Below are 17,092 nucleotides of genomic sequence, written 5' to 3' on the forward strand. Positions count from 1 at the left end.
AACCCACCCATACACCTAACACTACGGGCAATTTAGCATGGCCAATTCACCTGACCTGCACATCTTTGGACTGTGGGAGGAAACTGGAGCACCTGTAGGAAACCCACGCAGACAAAGGGAGAAAGTGCAAACTCCACACAGTCGCCTGAGGCAGGAATTGAACCCTGGTCTCTGGTGCTGTGAGACAGCAGTGCTAACCACTGTGCCACCATGTCTATTATCAAGGAAGAAATAGCAAGGCATCTCAATAAAAACTGTCCCTTTGGGCAGACGCAGCATAGGTTCATGAACGGTATGTCAAGCTTAACAAATCTTCTGGAATGCTATAAAGACATTACAACCAAGGTGGACAACAGGGACCCAGTGGATGTTCTGTACCTAGACCTTGAAAAGGCGTTGGGCAAGGTGCCACACAGGAGGCTGCTGCATGGCATTATGGGTAAAGTATTAGCATGGATAGAGGATTGGTTGACTAACAGGAAGCAAAGAGTGCAGACAAATGAGTGCTATTCTGGCTGGCAATCAGTGATTAGTGGTGTGCCTCAGGGATCGGTGTTAGGACTGCAATTATTCACAATTTACATAGATGATCTGGAGTTGGGGGCCACGTGTAGTGTGATAAAGTTTGCAGATGACACTAAGATGAGTGGGAGAACAAAGTGTGCGGAGGACCGTGAAACTTTGCAGAGGAACATAGATACTTTGAATGAGTGGACAAAGGTCTGGCAGATGGAATATGATGTTAATGAAAGTGAAGTCATCCATTTTGGTAGGAGTAACAGTAAAAAAGATTATTACTTGAATGGTAAAAAATTGCAGCATGATGCTATGCAGAGGGACCTGGGTGTCCTTATGCATGAATCACAGAAGGATGATCTGCAGGTACAACAAGTAATTAGGAAGGCAAATGGAATTTTGCCCTGCATTGCTAAAGGGATTGAGTTTAATAGCTCGGAGGTTATGTTGCAGTCATACAGGGTGCTGGTGAGGCTGCGACTGGAGTACTGTGTGCAGTTTTGGTCTCCTTTCTTGAGAAAGGATGTACTGGCATTAGAGGGGGTACACAGGAGGTTCACTAGATTGATTCTGGAGTTTTAGGGATTGGCTTATGAGAAGAGACTGAGTAGATTGGGATTATATTCATCTTACAGAAACATATCTATTGCCTTCATAATTTTATAAGATAGACATACAGAGGATGTTTCCATTGGCAGGTGAAACTAAGAGAGTATAGCCTCAAGATTAGAGGGAGCAGATTTAGAACTGAATTGAGAAGTAACTTCTTCACCCAGAGGGTTGTAAATCTATGGAATTCCCTGTTCAGTGAATTAGTTGACACTACTTCAGTAAACATTTTTAAAGCAAAGATAGATTTTTTTGAACAATAAAGGAATTAAGGGATATGATGAGAGGGCGGATAAGTGGATCTGAGTCCACGAAAAGATCAGCCATGAGCTTATTGAATGGCAAAGCAGGCTCAAAGGACCAGACGGCCTACTCCTGCTTCTAGTTCTTATGAATTCACTTGATTCTAACTGCTAAGGACCTTCATTTGTCTTCAAAAGTCTTTTCCTCTTTATAGACAGTTTTTGCAGACAGTTTTTATGTTTTACGCAAGCTTACTTTCATATTCTATTTCCCCTTTCTGAATTAAATGCTTTGTCGTCCTCTGCTAAATTTTAAATTTCTCCTAATCCTCAGATTTGCTGCTTTTTGTGGCCAGTTTTCATGCCTCCTCTATAGCTTTCACACTATCTCTGATTTCCCTTGTTAGCCACAGTTGAATTGAATTGAACTGAATTGTATTTATTGTCACGTGTACCAAGGCACAGTGAAAAGCTTTGTCTTGCGAGCAATACAGGCAGATCAGATAGCTAAGTTGCATAGATAAATAAATAATAGTTAAGCAGTGGCAAAAACAAAAACATAGGTAGAGGCAAATGTTAAGAATTTGGGAGTCCATTTAGTATTCTAACAACAGTAGGGTAGAAACTGTATCAAAACCATCTGGTGTGTGTGTTCAGGCTTCTGTACCTTCTCCCCGATGGTAGAGGTTGTAGAAAAACATTGCCAGAGTGGGATAGATCTTTGAGAATGCTAGCGACTTTTCCTTGACAGTGGGCCTGGTAGATGTATTCTATAGATGGGAGGTTGGCCTTTGTGATTGTCCTGGCCAAGTTCACTACTCTCTGTAACCATCTCTGATCTTGATTGGTACAGTTGCCATACCAGGTAGTGATACATCCAGACAGAATGCTCTCGATGGCACACCTATAAAAGTTGGCAAGGATATTTGCCGAAATTCCAAATTTCCTCAGCTGCCTGAGGAAGAAGAGACATTCTTAGGCCTTTGTAACCAGTCCGTCCATATGAAGAGTCCAAGAAAGCTTGTTGTGGATGACCACTCCCAGGAGCTTCACACTCTCCACTTGTTCTACCTCTGTGCTATTAATGTGTAGGGGGGGCATGAGTAACATCCCGCCAAAAGTCAATACTAAGTTCCTTGGTCTTGCTGGCATTGAGAGCTAGGTTGTTCTCAGTGCACCATTTTTCCAGGTCTTCCACCTCCTTCCACAGGTCTGTCATCTGATTCATTGCCATCTGAGATTCAACTGACTATGGTGGTATCATCAGCCAGTTTGTAAAAGGAATTAGTCTGGTACTTGGCAATGCAGTCATGGGTATACAGTGAGTACAGTAGGGGGCTGAGTACGCATTCCTGGGGAGATCCAGTGTTGAGTGTTAGTGAGGATGAAATATTGTCCCCAATCTTCACTGATTGTGGCCTGTGGGTCAGGAAACTGAGGGTCCAATTGCAGAAAGTGGGACTTAGTCCGAGATCACTAAGTTTAGTAATCAGTCTTGAGGGGATAATAGTGTTGAAGGCTGAACTGTAGTCAATGAGTAGGATTCTTATGTAGCTGTTCTTGGTGTCAAGATGTTCTAGGGAGGAATGAAGTGCAAGTGATATGGCATCTGACGTGGATCTGTTGGTCCGATAGGCAAATTGAAGTGGGTCAAGAGTAATGGGGAGGCTGGAGTTGATTAATGCCATGACCAGCCTTTCAAAGCACTTCATGGCTACCGAAGTTAGTGCTACTGGGCGGTAGTCATTGAGACATACTGCATGAGCCTTCTTAGGCACAGGGATGATGTTGGCCCTCTTGAAACATGCAGGGACAGTGGCCTGCTGCAGGGAGAGGTTGGAGATATCCGAGAAGACCTCTGCCTGTTGATCTGCACATGCTCTGAGTGCACGGCCTAGTACTAAGTCTGGTCCCATCGCTTTCCTTGGATTCACACGAAGGAAAACTGATCTGACCTCTGATGCAGTGATTGTTGGTATAGGTTCTTCAGGACTTGTCAGAATAAGTGTTACCTCTCCGCTGAAATTCTGCACAAAGCATTTAGATGATTTGGGAGCGATGTGTCATTGTCTGCTATCTTGCACTGTCTCCTTTTAGAACCTGTGATGTCATTCAGTCCTTGTCATAGTCACCAGGTGTCTGTCTGGGTCTCTAGTTTGGATCGGTTTTGGTCCTTGGCTGTCTTAATGGTTCTGTGAAGGTCATACTTGGATTCCTTATATTTGAGTGGGTCTCCTGGTCTGAAGGCCTCATGTCTGTTTTTTTAGCAGGTTCTATATGTCCTGATTCATCCAGGGTTTCCTGTTGGGGAACACCCGGTTTGACTTCCTCAGTATGCATTCCTCCACACACTTGCTGATAAAGGCTGTGAAGGTGTGGCGCATTCGTCCAAGGTACCTGTGGACTGTTTGAACATGGAGAAAGTGAGGACTGCAGATGCTGGAGATCAGAGTTGAAAAATGTGATGCTGGAAAAACACAGCAGGCCAAGCAGCATCCGAGGAGCAGGAGAATTGACGTTTCGGGCATAAGCCCTTCTTCAGGAACTGTTTGAACATGGCCAAATCAGCCAATTCTAGACAGCACCCAAAGTTGATCCTCTGCCTCCTCTGACCAGCACTGGATCTGTACCTGCAAGGGGATCTTCTGCTTGAGCTCTTGCCTGTAAGCCGGGAGAAGAAACACAGCATTGTGGTCAGAGTTCCCGAAATGAGTGCGGAGAATGGAGCGGTAGGCAGGTTTCATAGTGGTGTAGCAGTGGTCTAAGATGTTCGGGCCCCTGGTGGTACTTTGGCAACACCTTCCTTAAGTTGGCCTGATTGAAGTCGCCAGTTACAATAAACAGGGCCCCGCGGTGTTTTGTCTCCATGGTGTTTGTGGTGGAATACAGCACATCCAGAGCTTTCTCAACCTTTGCTTGTGGCAGTATGTACACAGCAGTTAGTATAGTAGTGGTAAATTCCTGTGGTAAATAGAAGGGGCAGCATTTGATGGTGAGGAATTCAAGGTTTGTGGATCAGTGGCTGCTCAGGGTTGCAATGTCCATGCACCACAATTTGTTGATTAAAAAGTAAACCTCTCCATCCTTTGTTTTACCTGAGGACGCTGTATGGTCCATACAATGGATGGAAAAAGCATCAGCATTAAGTGCGCAGTTGGGAATGGATGGGTTGAGCCAGGTTTCTGTAAAGCAGGGTGCACAGCAGTCCCACAGTTCACGCTGGAAAGTTGAGCCATCTTCCCTCTTTTACGCTAGACAGGGATGCACAATTGTTGAAGTTCATCCGTGTGTTCTTTAAATATCTGCCATTGCCTATCTACTGTCAACCCGTTAAGTATCCTTGGCCAACTTATCCTCACCAATTCATGTCTTATACCATCATAGTTAGCTATCTTTAAGTTCAGGACCCTAGTTTCAGATTTAATTGTGTCATTCTCCATCTTAATGAAATATTCTACCATATTATGGTCAAAAATGATGATGTATGTCAATTGATAACCTAAATTGTGTCATCACAGGATTAGATGTCTCGGTGTGTGTTACACGGAAATAATCATGTATAGGGAGTGTGTCACATACAGGTGAAGCATTTGGAAATATGTTACACAAAGTGATGTGTGCAGGGAGTGTTTTACACACAAGGAGTGACACACAGGAATATGTTAAGGAAATGCATGCTGGGAGTGTGTTATACACATTGGGAATGTGTTACACACAATGAGTTACATGGGGAAATGTGTAACGTTAAGGAGACGTGCAATGCTAGGAGGGTATATGTACAAAGTGACACACAAGAATTGTATTACACTGGGAGTGACAAGGTGGCTTTGGTTTTAATACCACATGAAGGAGAACAATGCATTCTGAGTTAAATATAGTTTTATTCACTTTCTATGTGAAGGAGAAAGAGGAGCTCCATTGAGGACCTCCTCCACCAGAGTTTATCCCATCTGAATGAGGAAAAGACTGCAAATATTTAACTACTTAAATAAAAAAAGCACAAATCAGCATCTGAAAGAGATTAATCATTATTTCAGGTAAACAGCATTTGTTGTAAACAGTTTTAATATTTTTAACTTTTAATATTTTTTGTTACAGAAGGGTAAAATAGATGAAGTCAACTCAATTTTTGCAAATCACCTGAGCTATAAGCCTGATCTATATATTGATGACCCTTGGGTAGAATTCATTGATATTGACCTTGATGATCCAGATGGAAAGATGGAATTGTTGGACACAGATAGACTTCTTGGCCATGACCACCCAAAGTCTGACAACTGCCTTAGTGCCAAGGACGATGACTCTGGCCGCGACAGTTGTTACGAACCAGATGTTCCTGAAGATGGCACTGTAGCTAAACAAAATGTCAGTGAGTTTAGCAGTCTCCAGCTGGAAGGCAGTGAAAGAAAAGAAGACATCAAGAGCGATACTGGAGCTCCTGTAAGTATTTCAGGTACAGATGTCGAACAGAGCCAGCAGCCAGATGGTGAAGCGTGCAAGTGCAGGAAAATACAACTGGTCACCACAGGCAGTAGCTTCTCAACTGCAACTCGAAGTGAACCACCTCTTCACAGCCAACTCAGTAATCACAGCTCCTTTGGGAAAATGGACTTTTATGCGCAGGTAAGTGACATCACTCCTACAGGGGGTGTCCTCCTTTCCCCAGGGCAGCAGAACAAGCTGAAGGTGTCCCTGGCCAAAGAAACCTCACTGGATCCAAAGGCAAATCAGAATACCAAACCATTAGACAGTGCCTACACATCTGAGGTTGATGCAAAGCAGTTATGTGCCATCAGCTTGAACAACAAACGCCTATCAGATGCAGCAGAAGATCTTAACCTAAGCAATTATTTCACTGCAGAAAGCCTTGAAAGTGCCACAGTTGGTACTTGTAAACAAACAGAAATCACGAGGCAGCCAACAATACCTGTCCCAGACTATACCTCAATACATATGGTGGACTCCCAGCAGAGCCTACTGTTGAACCCAAATGTGCTGCCAAGCAAGAATCAACCCACCCTAGCTGGATATCTGATGCCTGAACAACTTGGTAACGTCATCCCCTGACTTCAAAAGGCATGAAATGTACACTACATCATTGTCAGCCTCTGTCAGTGCTATCACACAGACCTTGTGTTCAATGATTTGTGTAATATTCCCCAAAATTTAGAAGATGGTACAACTGTTATGAAAAATTATGTTTGATAAATTAAGACTAAGAATTATTTTGAAATGTCAGCTATATTTGTTAATGTGATATAAAATCCTGTATTTTTATAAAGCAGAAACAATTTCTAAAGTTAAACCAGTGCCATGTAAAAGGAGATGAATATGATTGGAAGAGTGTTATCTGTCACAAAGACCGAAACACTGTTCCTCAGCAACCCTGAAGTCCTTGGAAAAGTCTGTACTCTCATAAACTGGTCATTTAATTTCCAGAATCAATAACTGTGTTGCTTCTTCAAAGCTGTATCCAAAAGGAATTGGGAATGGTCCAATATTAGAAATGCTTGTACTGTGTCATCACTTGTACTAAAGGGGTAGTGGTAGTCTGTAATGAGTTGCAATACTTTTCTTATCTCACTTGGAAAAGATTTCAAAAATACACCATACTTAGAAGAGTGGCTTTCAACAACAAAAGAAATCTCAGTGTCATGAAATCCTTTAATGAGTGTAACCATTTCGATCTCCTTGAGGGGGAACTGAGCACTTCACAGAAATTCTCTACAAAAATGCCCTTCACTCATTATTAAACCACATACTGGATAGGCAGGTAGAGAGTATTAAGATCTTAAATTACAGTAAATTGCAGTTTGGCATCACCTCAGTGTTTTATCATAACATCAATGCAATGTAGGATTTTTATTGGAAATGAAATAAAAATTGCAGAGCAGATTCATTTGCTAACAAAGAATATCATCTCGACCATTTGTTAAAATTTCCATTATATATAAATCATCTCTTTACATGATGACTCATCTACCACCAATGCTGTATGCTTAGAAATCCTACCAGACAAGGGATTCCTTTAAAAACAGGTAACTCCATTACAAATTTAGAGACTGGGGATTCAGTGTTTACATACATTAGAATTGAAGCCAGATGGGACAGATGGAAGTTGATCCCACTGTTCTTTGCTTTGGGGCTGTGTTAGTTTCAAGGGCAATCAGCAGAGCAGTCCAGGCAGGACAGTGGAGTCAGAGGAGTTTTGCGTTGGCAAGAAACCTCATTTTTTTAACTGAAATGAGAAGACAAATCTTAGAACATTCATCTTTGTAAATTGAGAATTATTCTAAAACAAAGGTACTCTCATTGGCTTTCCTTCCATTTGTGTTTTATTTTTGAGAGGGAGAGAGCATCCTTACAGATTAATTCCATATGTTACACTTTGAACCGTGGCTCACACTTTGATAACATTCACACAAAGAAAACTTAAGTTCAGAGGCAAGTCCAGTGCTATCAATGAATAAGAACCAAAGTTATTGTGGGGACACAGGAGACAACAACAATAAAACTCAGCAGGCCTGGCACTGTCTGTGGACAGAGTACCTGTGTTATTGTTTCAAGTCTGAAGAGTCACTGGACTTGAAACATCAACTCTGTTTCTCTTTCCATAGATGCTGACAAACCTGCTGAGGTTCTCCATAAATTTCTTTTTTTGTTTCAGGTCTACAGCATTCGCAGTTCTTTATTTTATTTTAGTAAATAAATGATAAGAGTTTGATTTTAAATTTCCCTTTTTTTCAATTAGTCACTACAGTAGAGGATGTATTTGAGTGGGAAATACTGCATAGTCAAATACATACAAAATTGAATCAAATACTTTCGAATATCTTCAGGACCTGAATTGGATGTATAAATCTGGAACTGTGTGAACAATATGAATTGTTCTGGATCCTTTTAATAACAAAGTGATTGTAACAAGTGCACATTTGCAAGTAGATAATACCAATGAAAATTTAATGGTGAGGATTTTTTTCTGTGCTCTGTAAACTTTGAGCAGATTTTATTCTCTACCATATATCCCAAAGGACTAGCATTGATGAAAAAGCTTGTGTAGCCACTGCCTCATTTTTTGTTTAGATTCATCTTACATAGATTTTCACACACTTGCTCTTTGTCTTTAGCATAGCCTTCACGGGATTTATCCAAAAAAATCTCTACATTTCATCAAGATGAATGGTAGAAAATGGTGTTACCATCACTTACAGTAGTGTGGAAACACCCCTTACCAAAAGATTAACATACAGAGAATGTACAGTCCATGTGGAAGCTTTCAACTTTAGTTGTGCAACTCCGTTAAATCTCTAGGTAATCCTTTCTTCTTCACAATGGATGATGCCGTCACCTCACCCTTTTTACAATATCGATGATAACTCCATCCACCCAAGCAGTACTACTTTCTTTTCCCCAGAGGAAACAGCAGTAGACCCAGTAACATCCCACAGTCAAGTGTAACGTGTAGATATGTGGGGACATGGGGAGCAGCTAGCCTTTATGTAGATACAGTTATAGAGTCATAGTCATACAGTATGGAAACAGACCCTCGGTCCAACTAGTCCACGCTGACCATGTTCCCAAACTAAAATAGTCCCACTTGCCTGTGTTTGCCCCAAATCCCTCCAAACTTTTCCTGTTCATGGACTTATCCAAATATTTTTGAAATGTTGTAACCTGCATCCACCACTTTCTCTGGCAGTTCATTCCATACACAAATGAACTGTGTAAAAAGATTGCCCCTCATGTCCTTTTTGAAATGTTCTCCTCTCACCTTAAAAATATGCTCCCTGGTATTGAATTACTCCAGCCTAGGGGAAATATCATTGCTATTCAACTTATCTATGCCCCTCATGATTTTATAAAACTCTCTAAGTCACCCCTCAACCTCCTGTGCTTTAGTGAAAAAAAGTCCCAACCTATTTTGATAATTCAAACTCTCCATTCCTGGCAACATCCTGTTAAATCTATTCTAAACCCTTTCCAAATTAATAATATCCTTCCTATAGGAAGGTGACAAAAACTGCACACAGTACTCCAAAAAAGACCTCAGCAACATCCTGTCCAAACTCAACATGTTGCCTCAACTCCAAAGTTAATGGTCTGAGATATGAAGGCAAGAGTGCTAAATGCCTTCTTAACTACCCTGTCTATATATGACACAAATTTCAAAAAATTACATACTGTTCTCTCTGTTCTCCAACACTACCCAAAGCCCTACCACTAATTGTATAAGTCCTGCCCTTGTTTGTTGTACCGAAATGCAATATCTCACATTTATCCAAAGTAAATCTCATTGGCCACTTTTCAGCCCACTAACTAGGGAATGGAGGGTTTGAGATATCAAAATAGGGTGGGACTTTTTTCACTGGAGCATAGGAGTTGAGGGGTGACCTCATAAAGACTTATAAAATCATGAGGGGCATAGATAAGGTGAAAAGCAAGGGTATTTTCCCAAAGGTGGTGGAGTTTGAAATCTAGGGGGCATATTTTTAACGTGAGAGGAGAAAGTTTTAAAAAAGGACGAGGGACTTTTTTTTTCACTCAGAGTGGTTTATAAATGGAATGAACTGTCCAAGGATGTGGTGAATGCAGATATAGTTACAACATTTAAGAGACATTTGGATAAGTGCATGAAAAGAAAACATTGGAGGGATATGGGCCAAAGACAGGCAAGTGGGACTAGTTTAGTTTGGTTGGGTGAGGGAAGTGATATTACAAGCACCAATCAGACTTGCACTTTTCAAACCCATTTTAACTTAGACACGAATTAAAAGCAGAGTAGGCTACTTACCTACTTGATAATCTTAATCAATATTTCATTAACTTTTTGCAGTGAATGTATATATGTGTTTCTATCCATTTCAAACATCTGTAATAAGTAACAAAAGATCCTGTGCCAACCAGAAAGCATCAGGGCCAATATATCAAAAAATATTTTAGCTTCAACAAAGCTTTCCTCAGGGACAGTAAGAAGTGCTTCTCCCAAAGTTCAGTCACAGTGAAACACTTCTAGCAGAAGTTTTTTTTTAAAGGTCAAATGTAGTGTACAGTTATCTCCCTGGAAACAATGTGAATCAAACTAAAAGCTAAGAATGACCTTCAGTTATAATGATTTAATAATACGCAATAAATGCTGCCTTGTCAGTGATGCCCACATTCCACGAATAAACATAAAAACAATCTTTGTTTTACTTGATCTTGGCTCCTTTTTCCTGCAAACCATATCAATATATGGGCTGGCCATATTCTGTCACTACGTCAGCATGATGTGAAGTCAGTACCCAACCGATAGTCCATATATTTAGTAAAACCAATCAACAAATGAGCCTGTGTGAGCAGCTCACTTCCTGTCGAAGTCAAAACAGTCGCGAGGCCCCAGATCGTGGCTGAATGTTCAGATCATTCAGTTATGGAACCATTCACTGTGAATAAATTCTTTTGAGAATACCTCAGTTTCTCAGTAGTGCATCTCAGAACTTCATGGGCATGTTCCTTGTGATTTTCCAAGTGCCTGTCATTAGAAAAATAGGAATGCTTGATATGCATTCCCGACAAGTGAGCCACCACACCAGGAGTGCACATTCAGAAAACTTGAAATCTACAACTTGCATGTGAAACTCAATTTTCCAATAGTATTTTGACAAAAAGACATCAACACAGTATTGTCAGGTTACCAATCATAAGGAATGCTCTAGTATAGCTCAATATATCTCTTTTATCGATTCTTTAGGAGGGGAAAGAGAGGAACCAGTGATATAAAAAATTTCAACTGAGGGAGACAGATTTGTTTTAAAGTTGTTTCTCCTATCTGGGGAAGATTTTCAATTACAGACTAATTGAAAGCAGCCTTATTAATATTGAAAGCAGGGTTCTTGTGGTGCAGTGACAGCATCCCTACCTTTGAGCCCAGAGGCTTGGATTCAAATTCCACCTGTTTCAGAGGTGTATAATAACATCTCTGAACAGGTTCATTTGGCAAATTTTTTTAGATTAGATTAGATTAGATTACTTACAGTGTGGAAACAGGCCCTTCGGCCCAACAAGTCCACACCGACCCGCCGAAGCGTAACCCACCCAGACCCATTCTCCTACATTTACCCCTTCACCTAACACTACGGGCAATTTAGCATGGCCAATTCACCTAACCCCTGCACATTTTTGGATTGTGGGAGGAAACCGGAGCACCCGGAGGAAACCCACGCAGACACGGGGAGAATGTGCAAACTCCACACAGAGAGTCGCCTGAGGCGGGAATTGAACCCGGGTCTCTGGCGCTGTGAAGCAGCAGTGCTAACCACTGTGCTACCGTGCCGCCCATAATTTCTCGAACTCTTCAGTTGTTCAATCTATCATTGTACAGCTACAAGTTTGTTTCCATTTCGCTGAATCAAGATAGGGCATTTCTACTATGCTCCACAATTTGGGATCCAATTCTAACTGCTGTTATAACAGTGGCTGACTGAAGACATTTAATGCAAAACAAAACCAAATGTACAACAGATGAATATGGCTGCTCGAATTGGTTTATGTGCCAAACGTTCTGCCAAGAATTCAGCGTGTCATTTTCACTAGTCATGTTAGACCCTATTGGCATCTTCGTGGGGTGTTCACTCACTGGAATATGCAGTGTCAAATATGTACCTCTTCTGTTTCGCATCCAATCAAGCAAGTAATAGTGAGTAGCAATACTAAATTACTGATGAGACCATCATGAGGAAGCACAAGGTGTGATCTCTGTTGATATGAAAATGCTAATTAAAGAAACTTAATTATTTCTAATTGTTGGACCACTAAGAACAAAGAAACTTAACATCTGAATCTGCCAACTTAACACCGACTTCAGTCATTCAGCAGAAATGTGCTATCGGCTTCAGAGTATTTATCAGAGTACATGGAACCAACACATGAGACAGATCAGTTTTCTACTTAATTATACAAAACACCTTCTTCAGTCAAACTTTCTTGAGAACCAGAAAGTTTTCAGTGTCTAAACGTAATAGTAACCTGTTCATGATTTTAATCAGAGGTGAAGCTCAATTATCGTCAAGATTTAGTCAGAGCTCCACAGTAAATTGATATCCACACACTGGGCAATCTATGCCTGAGTACATTACATGAAGCTGAAAACTCGCATGTATTTTTTAAAAAATGATAATGGCTATATTTCACAGTGCATTAGATGTTGATGTTGGAGTTTAAAACTTAAGAACGTCTGAAGTCATTTGACAGTTTCTTGTTGTCTACAGGACTGTATCTCTGGGAACTTTTCCCTCTCTCCCTGTAAATGAGAGCATTATTTTCCTGCTGCTATTTTAAAGGAAGGGAGCTACTGCTTTGAGTTAGTTTGTTTTCCTTCATACTCAGCTGTGAGACTATCTCTTTAAGATATTATTGTGATTGTTGGTTACAAAATATGCAAAGAACTGAATACTCAAATTAGGTAGCTATTTTTGAGGGGGGAAGTGGGTGACATCTTCACCTGAGCTCAGTTAATTACTGTGCCAAAATAAATTGCATTTTAATTTGTAACTGCTAATATAATGGGCTCAACATGACACGAAACAGAAAAGGGCACTGTGCAACTTTTCACCCGAATGCAATTCTCTCTGTCACATGTTTGGGCACAGTTGAGCCCTCAATCTAAGTGGCCATTCCTCACGAGTGCAGATTATTTGACAGACAAAGCATCACTGCTGAGCTCAGTACTTCTTGCTGAATTGTAAACATACACAAACACAAGTTCAACTCTGGGCAACAATCAGGAACTTGGGATACGCTTATACCCAACACCCATCCCTTGAGCACAGAAATTGTTCAACATTATGTCAAACCGAAAACTATACTTTAAAGCAAATGTATTTTTTTGGTTCTGTAGTCCATTAATGTGAACTTCACAAACTATCCGTTGTAAATGGACAGACTACAGAATGTACACAAACAATGGTCGCGTCAACCCTGAGGTATATTTTTGTAAAACAAGTTTTATTTTCTGTCCAAGTTGTTAATCTGCACAAAGCCATTCTTCAATCCTGAAGATCAAACTATTCACGAGTGCCATTAGGTCTATTTTCACTAGGCCTTGTTCTTAATTGCTAAAAATAATTATATTTGAAAAGCAAAATTGTAGAAACTAGTACTTTATCAAAACAAATTGTCAATTGCCAGGCCTTCATGCTGAGTACTTTGGATCTGTAGCAATGAATATTGTTGTCTCATATCACACACTGATATAATGCAGAAGGCATGAGGTGGTGAATTGTCTCAATTTGTGATGGGAGCTTACATTTTGAAGAGTTTTTTTTAGACAAAGACCCATTTTGCATTCATTCTAAGTAAGATTTTATAAGTCTATGCAAAATATTGAACTAACATGTGGGTGTTGTATTTTTTCCTTCAGTTTAAAACAGGAAAACAAATTTTACCTAAATTGGTACACTGCATGGTGAATGATGGGCCAAATGGCCTCTTCTGCACTGTAATATTTCTGTGATTTTGTGGTGCAAGGTAACTGCGGGCCTTGCAAGATTTGAAAAGATATCATGTTCATTTGTTTATCTTTTCCCAATCTATAAGCATGACCTGTAAATCAGTCTCAGTCTGTTCTTTTTGTAGATGAGTTTTCTGTTCAAGGATGTCAGCCCATTTCTGTCACTTCACCTTCCCCCATCCATTTTTCGGGCTGCAGAAGGTCATATACATCCTTTGAGAAGTTGTCCTCTCATTGCTCACCGCTAATACTACTATTATACATATTCTATTTCCCCTGGGGAGGTGCTTTGCTTCAGTACATCACAACAGAGCAGGATAATCAAACACATTCCACAGTTTACAGTTGTGATGGCTTCTTTCTATACAATGCTACATAATATTTCTAATGGATGAAATGCAATTTAGATGTGAATCAAGTTTTCAATATGACTAAACCTCCAAATTCTACCAGAATGGTAGAACTGACAAGTTAACTTCATTTGATTGAGTGACTTTTACCAGCCACAAAAAATGTTACTAGTTCCAAAATGCAGGGATGAAGTCGAGGCTCTCAACTGTATCTCTTTTATTGTTGTTTAGTAACAGAAAGTGCCCTTGTTTTCATGACAACATGGCAACACTAGAGAATCTAATTCTGAGAATATTATTTTTGCTGCATACAGTTCACCTTGTCTTAAAAATTTTCAGCACTTTATGAAATAAATCTTCTATTTTAGCATTTTGTGAATCAGTCTTCTACTTTTGCCTTTTAGGATGTACAGATAACAAGATTAGATGTAAAAGTACAAGCCACAATTTAATGAGATACATTTATGAAACATTACTTAAGGTAGTTTATTTTTGATTCCGTATGTGGTTACTCACTAGTTCGTGATAAAGTCATGCTCATGGTTTAGTTTTAACTTGTTTCCTATAGAAAACCATTGTTCAGGTTATTGGGAAACTGCATCAAATATCCCTCTTGTTGCACAGTAAAGAGGAGGCTGCTTGGTGATAGCTGTAGAGACTTCAAGAGTTTGTTCGCTCAACTGCTTCCAAGGAAATAATTAGCTTTGGAAAAGTCTCTGACCTGATGGGACTTTTTTTTAAGGAAGAAGGTTAGATAACAATAGAGGACATGGCAAATTGCCGCAATAGAACATCATTGAATGAGTAATCCTGAGGACCATGCTAATGATCTGCGCCTATCATTTAAAATCCACCAATCAGTCAATTTGTATAAAACTAGGTTCAGTAATGGTGACCATGACAACCATCATTAATTGTTGAAAAAAACACCTCATTTACTAATGCCCTTTAGGGAGGGAAATCTACCGTCCTTACTTCATCTGGTCTACATGCTATTCCAGACCCACAACAGCATAGAAAATTCACTGATCTGTGAAAGGCACATTTCTGGCATCAATTCCTGCTTTACCGCACCTGAGAATGCTTGATGAGCTGAACTGTCCCCAAGACTAATGTTCTTTACCTTTACAAAGATAAAGAAAATAAGATGACTTATTAGTGAGTTTAATATGCTGCTACTGAAAATAATACCATATAATTCTCAGCAATTTGATTAGAACCAATGGGAACGTAAGTGAAAGCTTCTTCAAATCAATGGAAGATCTACGATAGGCGCAAAACATGCTGAAGACTGTCTGATCTGTGAACTGCATTGCCTCTGGTGGCTGCATACAGTAGCACCATCCCCACTGCTCAGGAACTTCACTTTCTGTTCAGAATAGGTGGTCTTGTGCTGATAAATATTCCTGCAGTTTAAATACTGGGTGAATATTAGTTACAGAGCATGGAGTTTTCCATACAGAATCAAAGAGAAACTAATATGTAAGAATAAAAATTGAAGTTATGTCTCATGAACAGTTTGTCTTTCAAGTTCGATAATGTGAAAAATATTTTAGGGGTGATTTAAAAATACGAAGGATTTTGTCTTTAAGACCAGATTTGACTGTAGCCAGTCATCACTCACGTGTCTAGCACTGGTTTCCTTTACATACTTCCTTTAATCATCACTTTCTAACTGCCTTATCTCCTTAATCCTTTCAACCTTGTCTACATTCTCATTACTTTCTCACTGAAAAGAAATTTAAAGCTTTTGTTTTACTGAAGACAATGGCTGCTTACATTTTATTGTCAGGGGTAAGATAAAATAAACCAACACCCCTTGTTTGCTCAGAAGTAAAAACTCTGAACATAATTATTTTCCTGTCTTAATTTTGTATTTAAATAATTGAATTTAAGGAAGATGCAAGAGTACCAACATGAACATTTTGTGAAGTATATAATGGATTATATATCAGTTTCTAATCCAGAGAGACTGCATGTTCTATTTTTAAAAGTGCTTTACCTTCTATGTATGTACAGCTTCTGGTTTTGTAAAACTCTTGGATTGCATTGCTCTGATTTGCTGTAACTGAATGTTGATTAAAAACTAAAACTGCTGATCAAAAAAAGTGCCTATGCTAATATGAAAATGCACTATTTATTAAGATTGAATACAGCACCAATACATTACAACTTCACACATTGTAAGTGGTAAATACGCAACATCTTCACACAAAATCAAACTTCAAAAAATTCTTAACATGCAAGTGTGGCAGAAACTTTACTGAGAGCACCTTGCTCTTTGAATTTGTACTTTGGAATTGATAATAGAACAATACAGCACAGAGCAGGCTCGTCGGCCTTTGATGTTACACAGACCTGTGAACTAATCTAAGCTCATCACTCTACATGATCCTATAATGCAAATTTGTAGTTTACATTCTCATTTGAAAGCCAGCACAGTTAATTTAATATTATTGTGTCTGTCATGCACTTACAAACTGTGACCATGCTTCAGACTTAGGCATGTTGACCGGCTTGAATTCCATAACTTTGTGTTTGGACAATTAGCTTATGAACATTCACTGTTCAGGTCAGACGTGAAGACTAGATCCTTTGGTAAGGTATAACAGAAACCTGAATCAACACCTTCTGACTGGCAGCTTGGAGCACTGAAAAGCAAAACAAATAACGGTAACTAAGCAGGTAAAATGACCCTAAAACTCAGGGTAATGTAAGTATGGAAATTCATTTCAAAGAAAATCAGGGATAGACCAGAAACCTGGCAACCCTGACAAATTCAACAGCAGGACTTTGCTGTAGTCTCTTCCTTCAGTTTCATTCCAGACATCCAGCCAGAATTAACAGGTTTGTTGAACCATTTTTGTCCCTTTATCTAAGGAAAGATA

The 17,092-nt window shown here is 39.7% G+C and overlaps 1 protein-coding gene across 2 annotated transcripts in view; it reads left to right on the top strand.

Annotated features, from left to right (window-relative positions):
* Nucleotides 1-16,312, top strand: part of ghra (growth hormone receptor a) — a 220,467-nt gene extending 204,155 nt beyond the window's left edge. For both annotated transcript variants that reach the window (XM_043703291.2, XM_043703317.2), the window contains one exon: nt 5,466-16,312. In XM_043703291.2, the coding sequence (XP_043559226.1) occupies nt 5,466-6,434 (969 nt within the window). In that variant the 3' untranslated portion in view covers nt 6,435-16,312. The remainder of the gene's footprint in view (nt 1-5,465) is intronic.
* Nucleotides 16,313-17,092: the final 780 nt, after the last annotated feature.

Source organism: Chiloscyllium plagiosum, unplaced genomic scaffold (genome assembly GCF_037043375.1).
Source record: "Chiloscyllium plagiosum isolate Xiang-an unplaced genomic scaffold, Cpla_swu_hap1 HiC_scaffold_2, whole genome shotgun sequence".
Classification (NCBI taxonomy): domain Eukaryota; kingdom Metazoa; phylum Chordata; class Chondrichthyes; order Orectolobiformes; family Hemiscylliidae; genus Chiloscyllium; species Chiloscyllium plagiosum.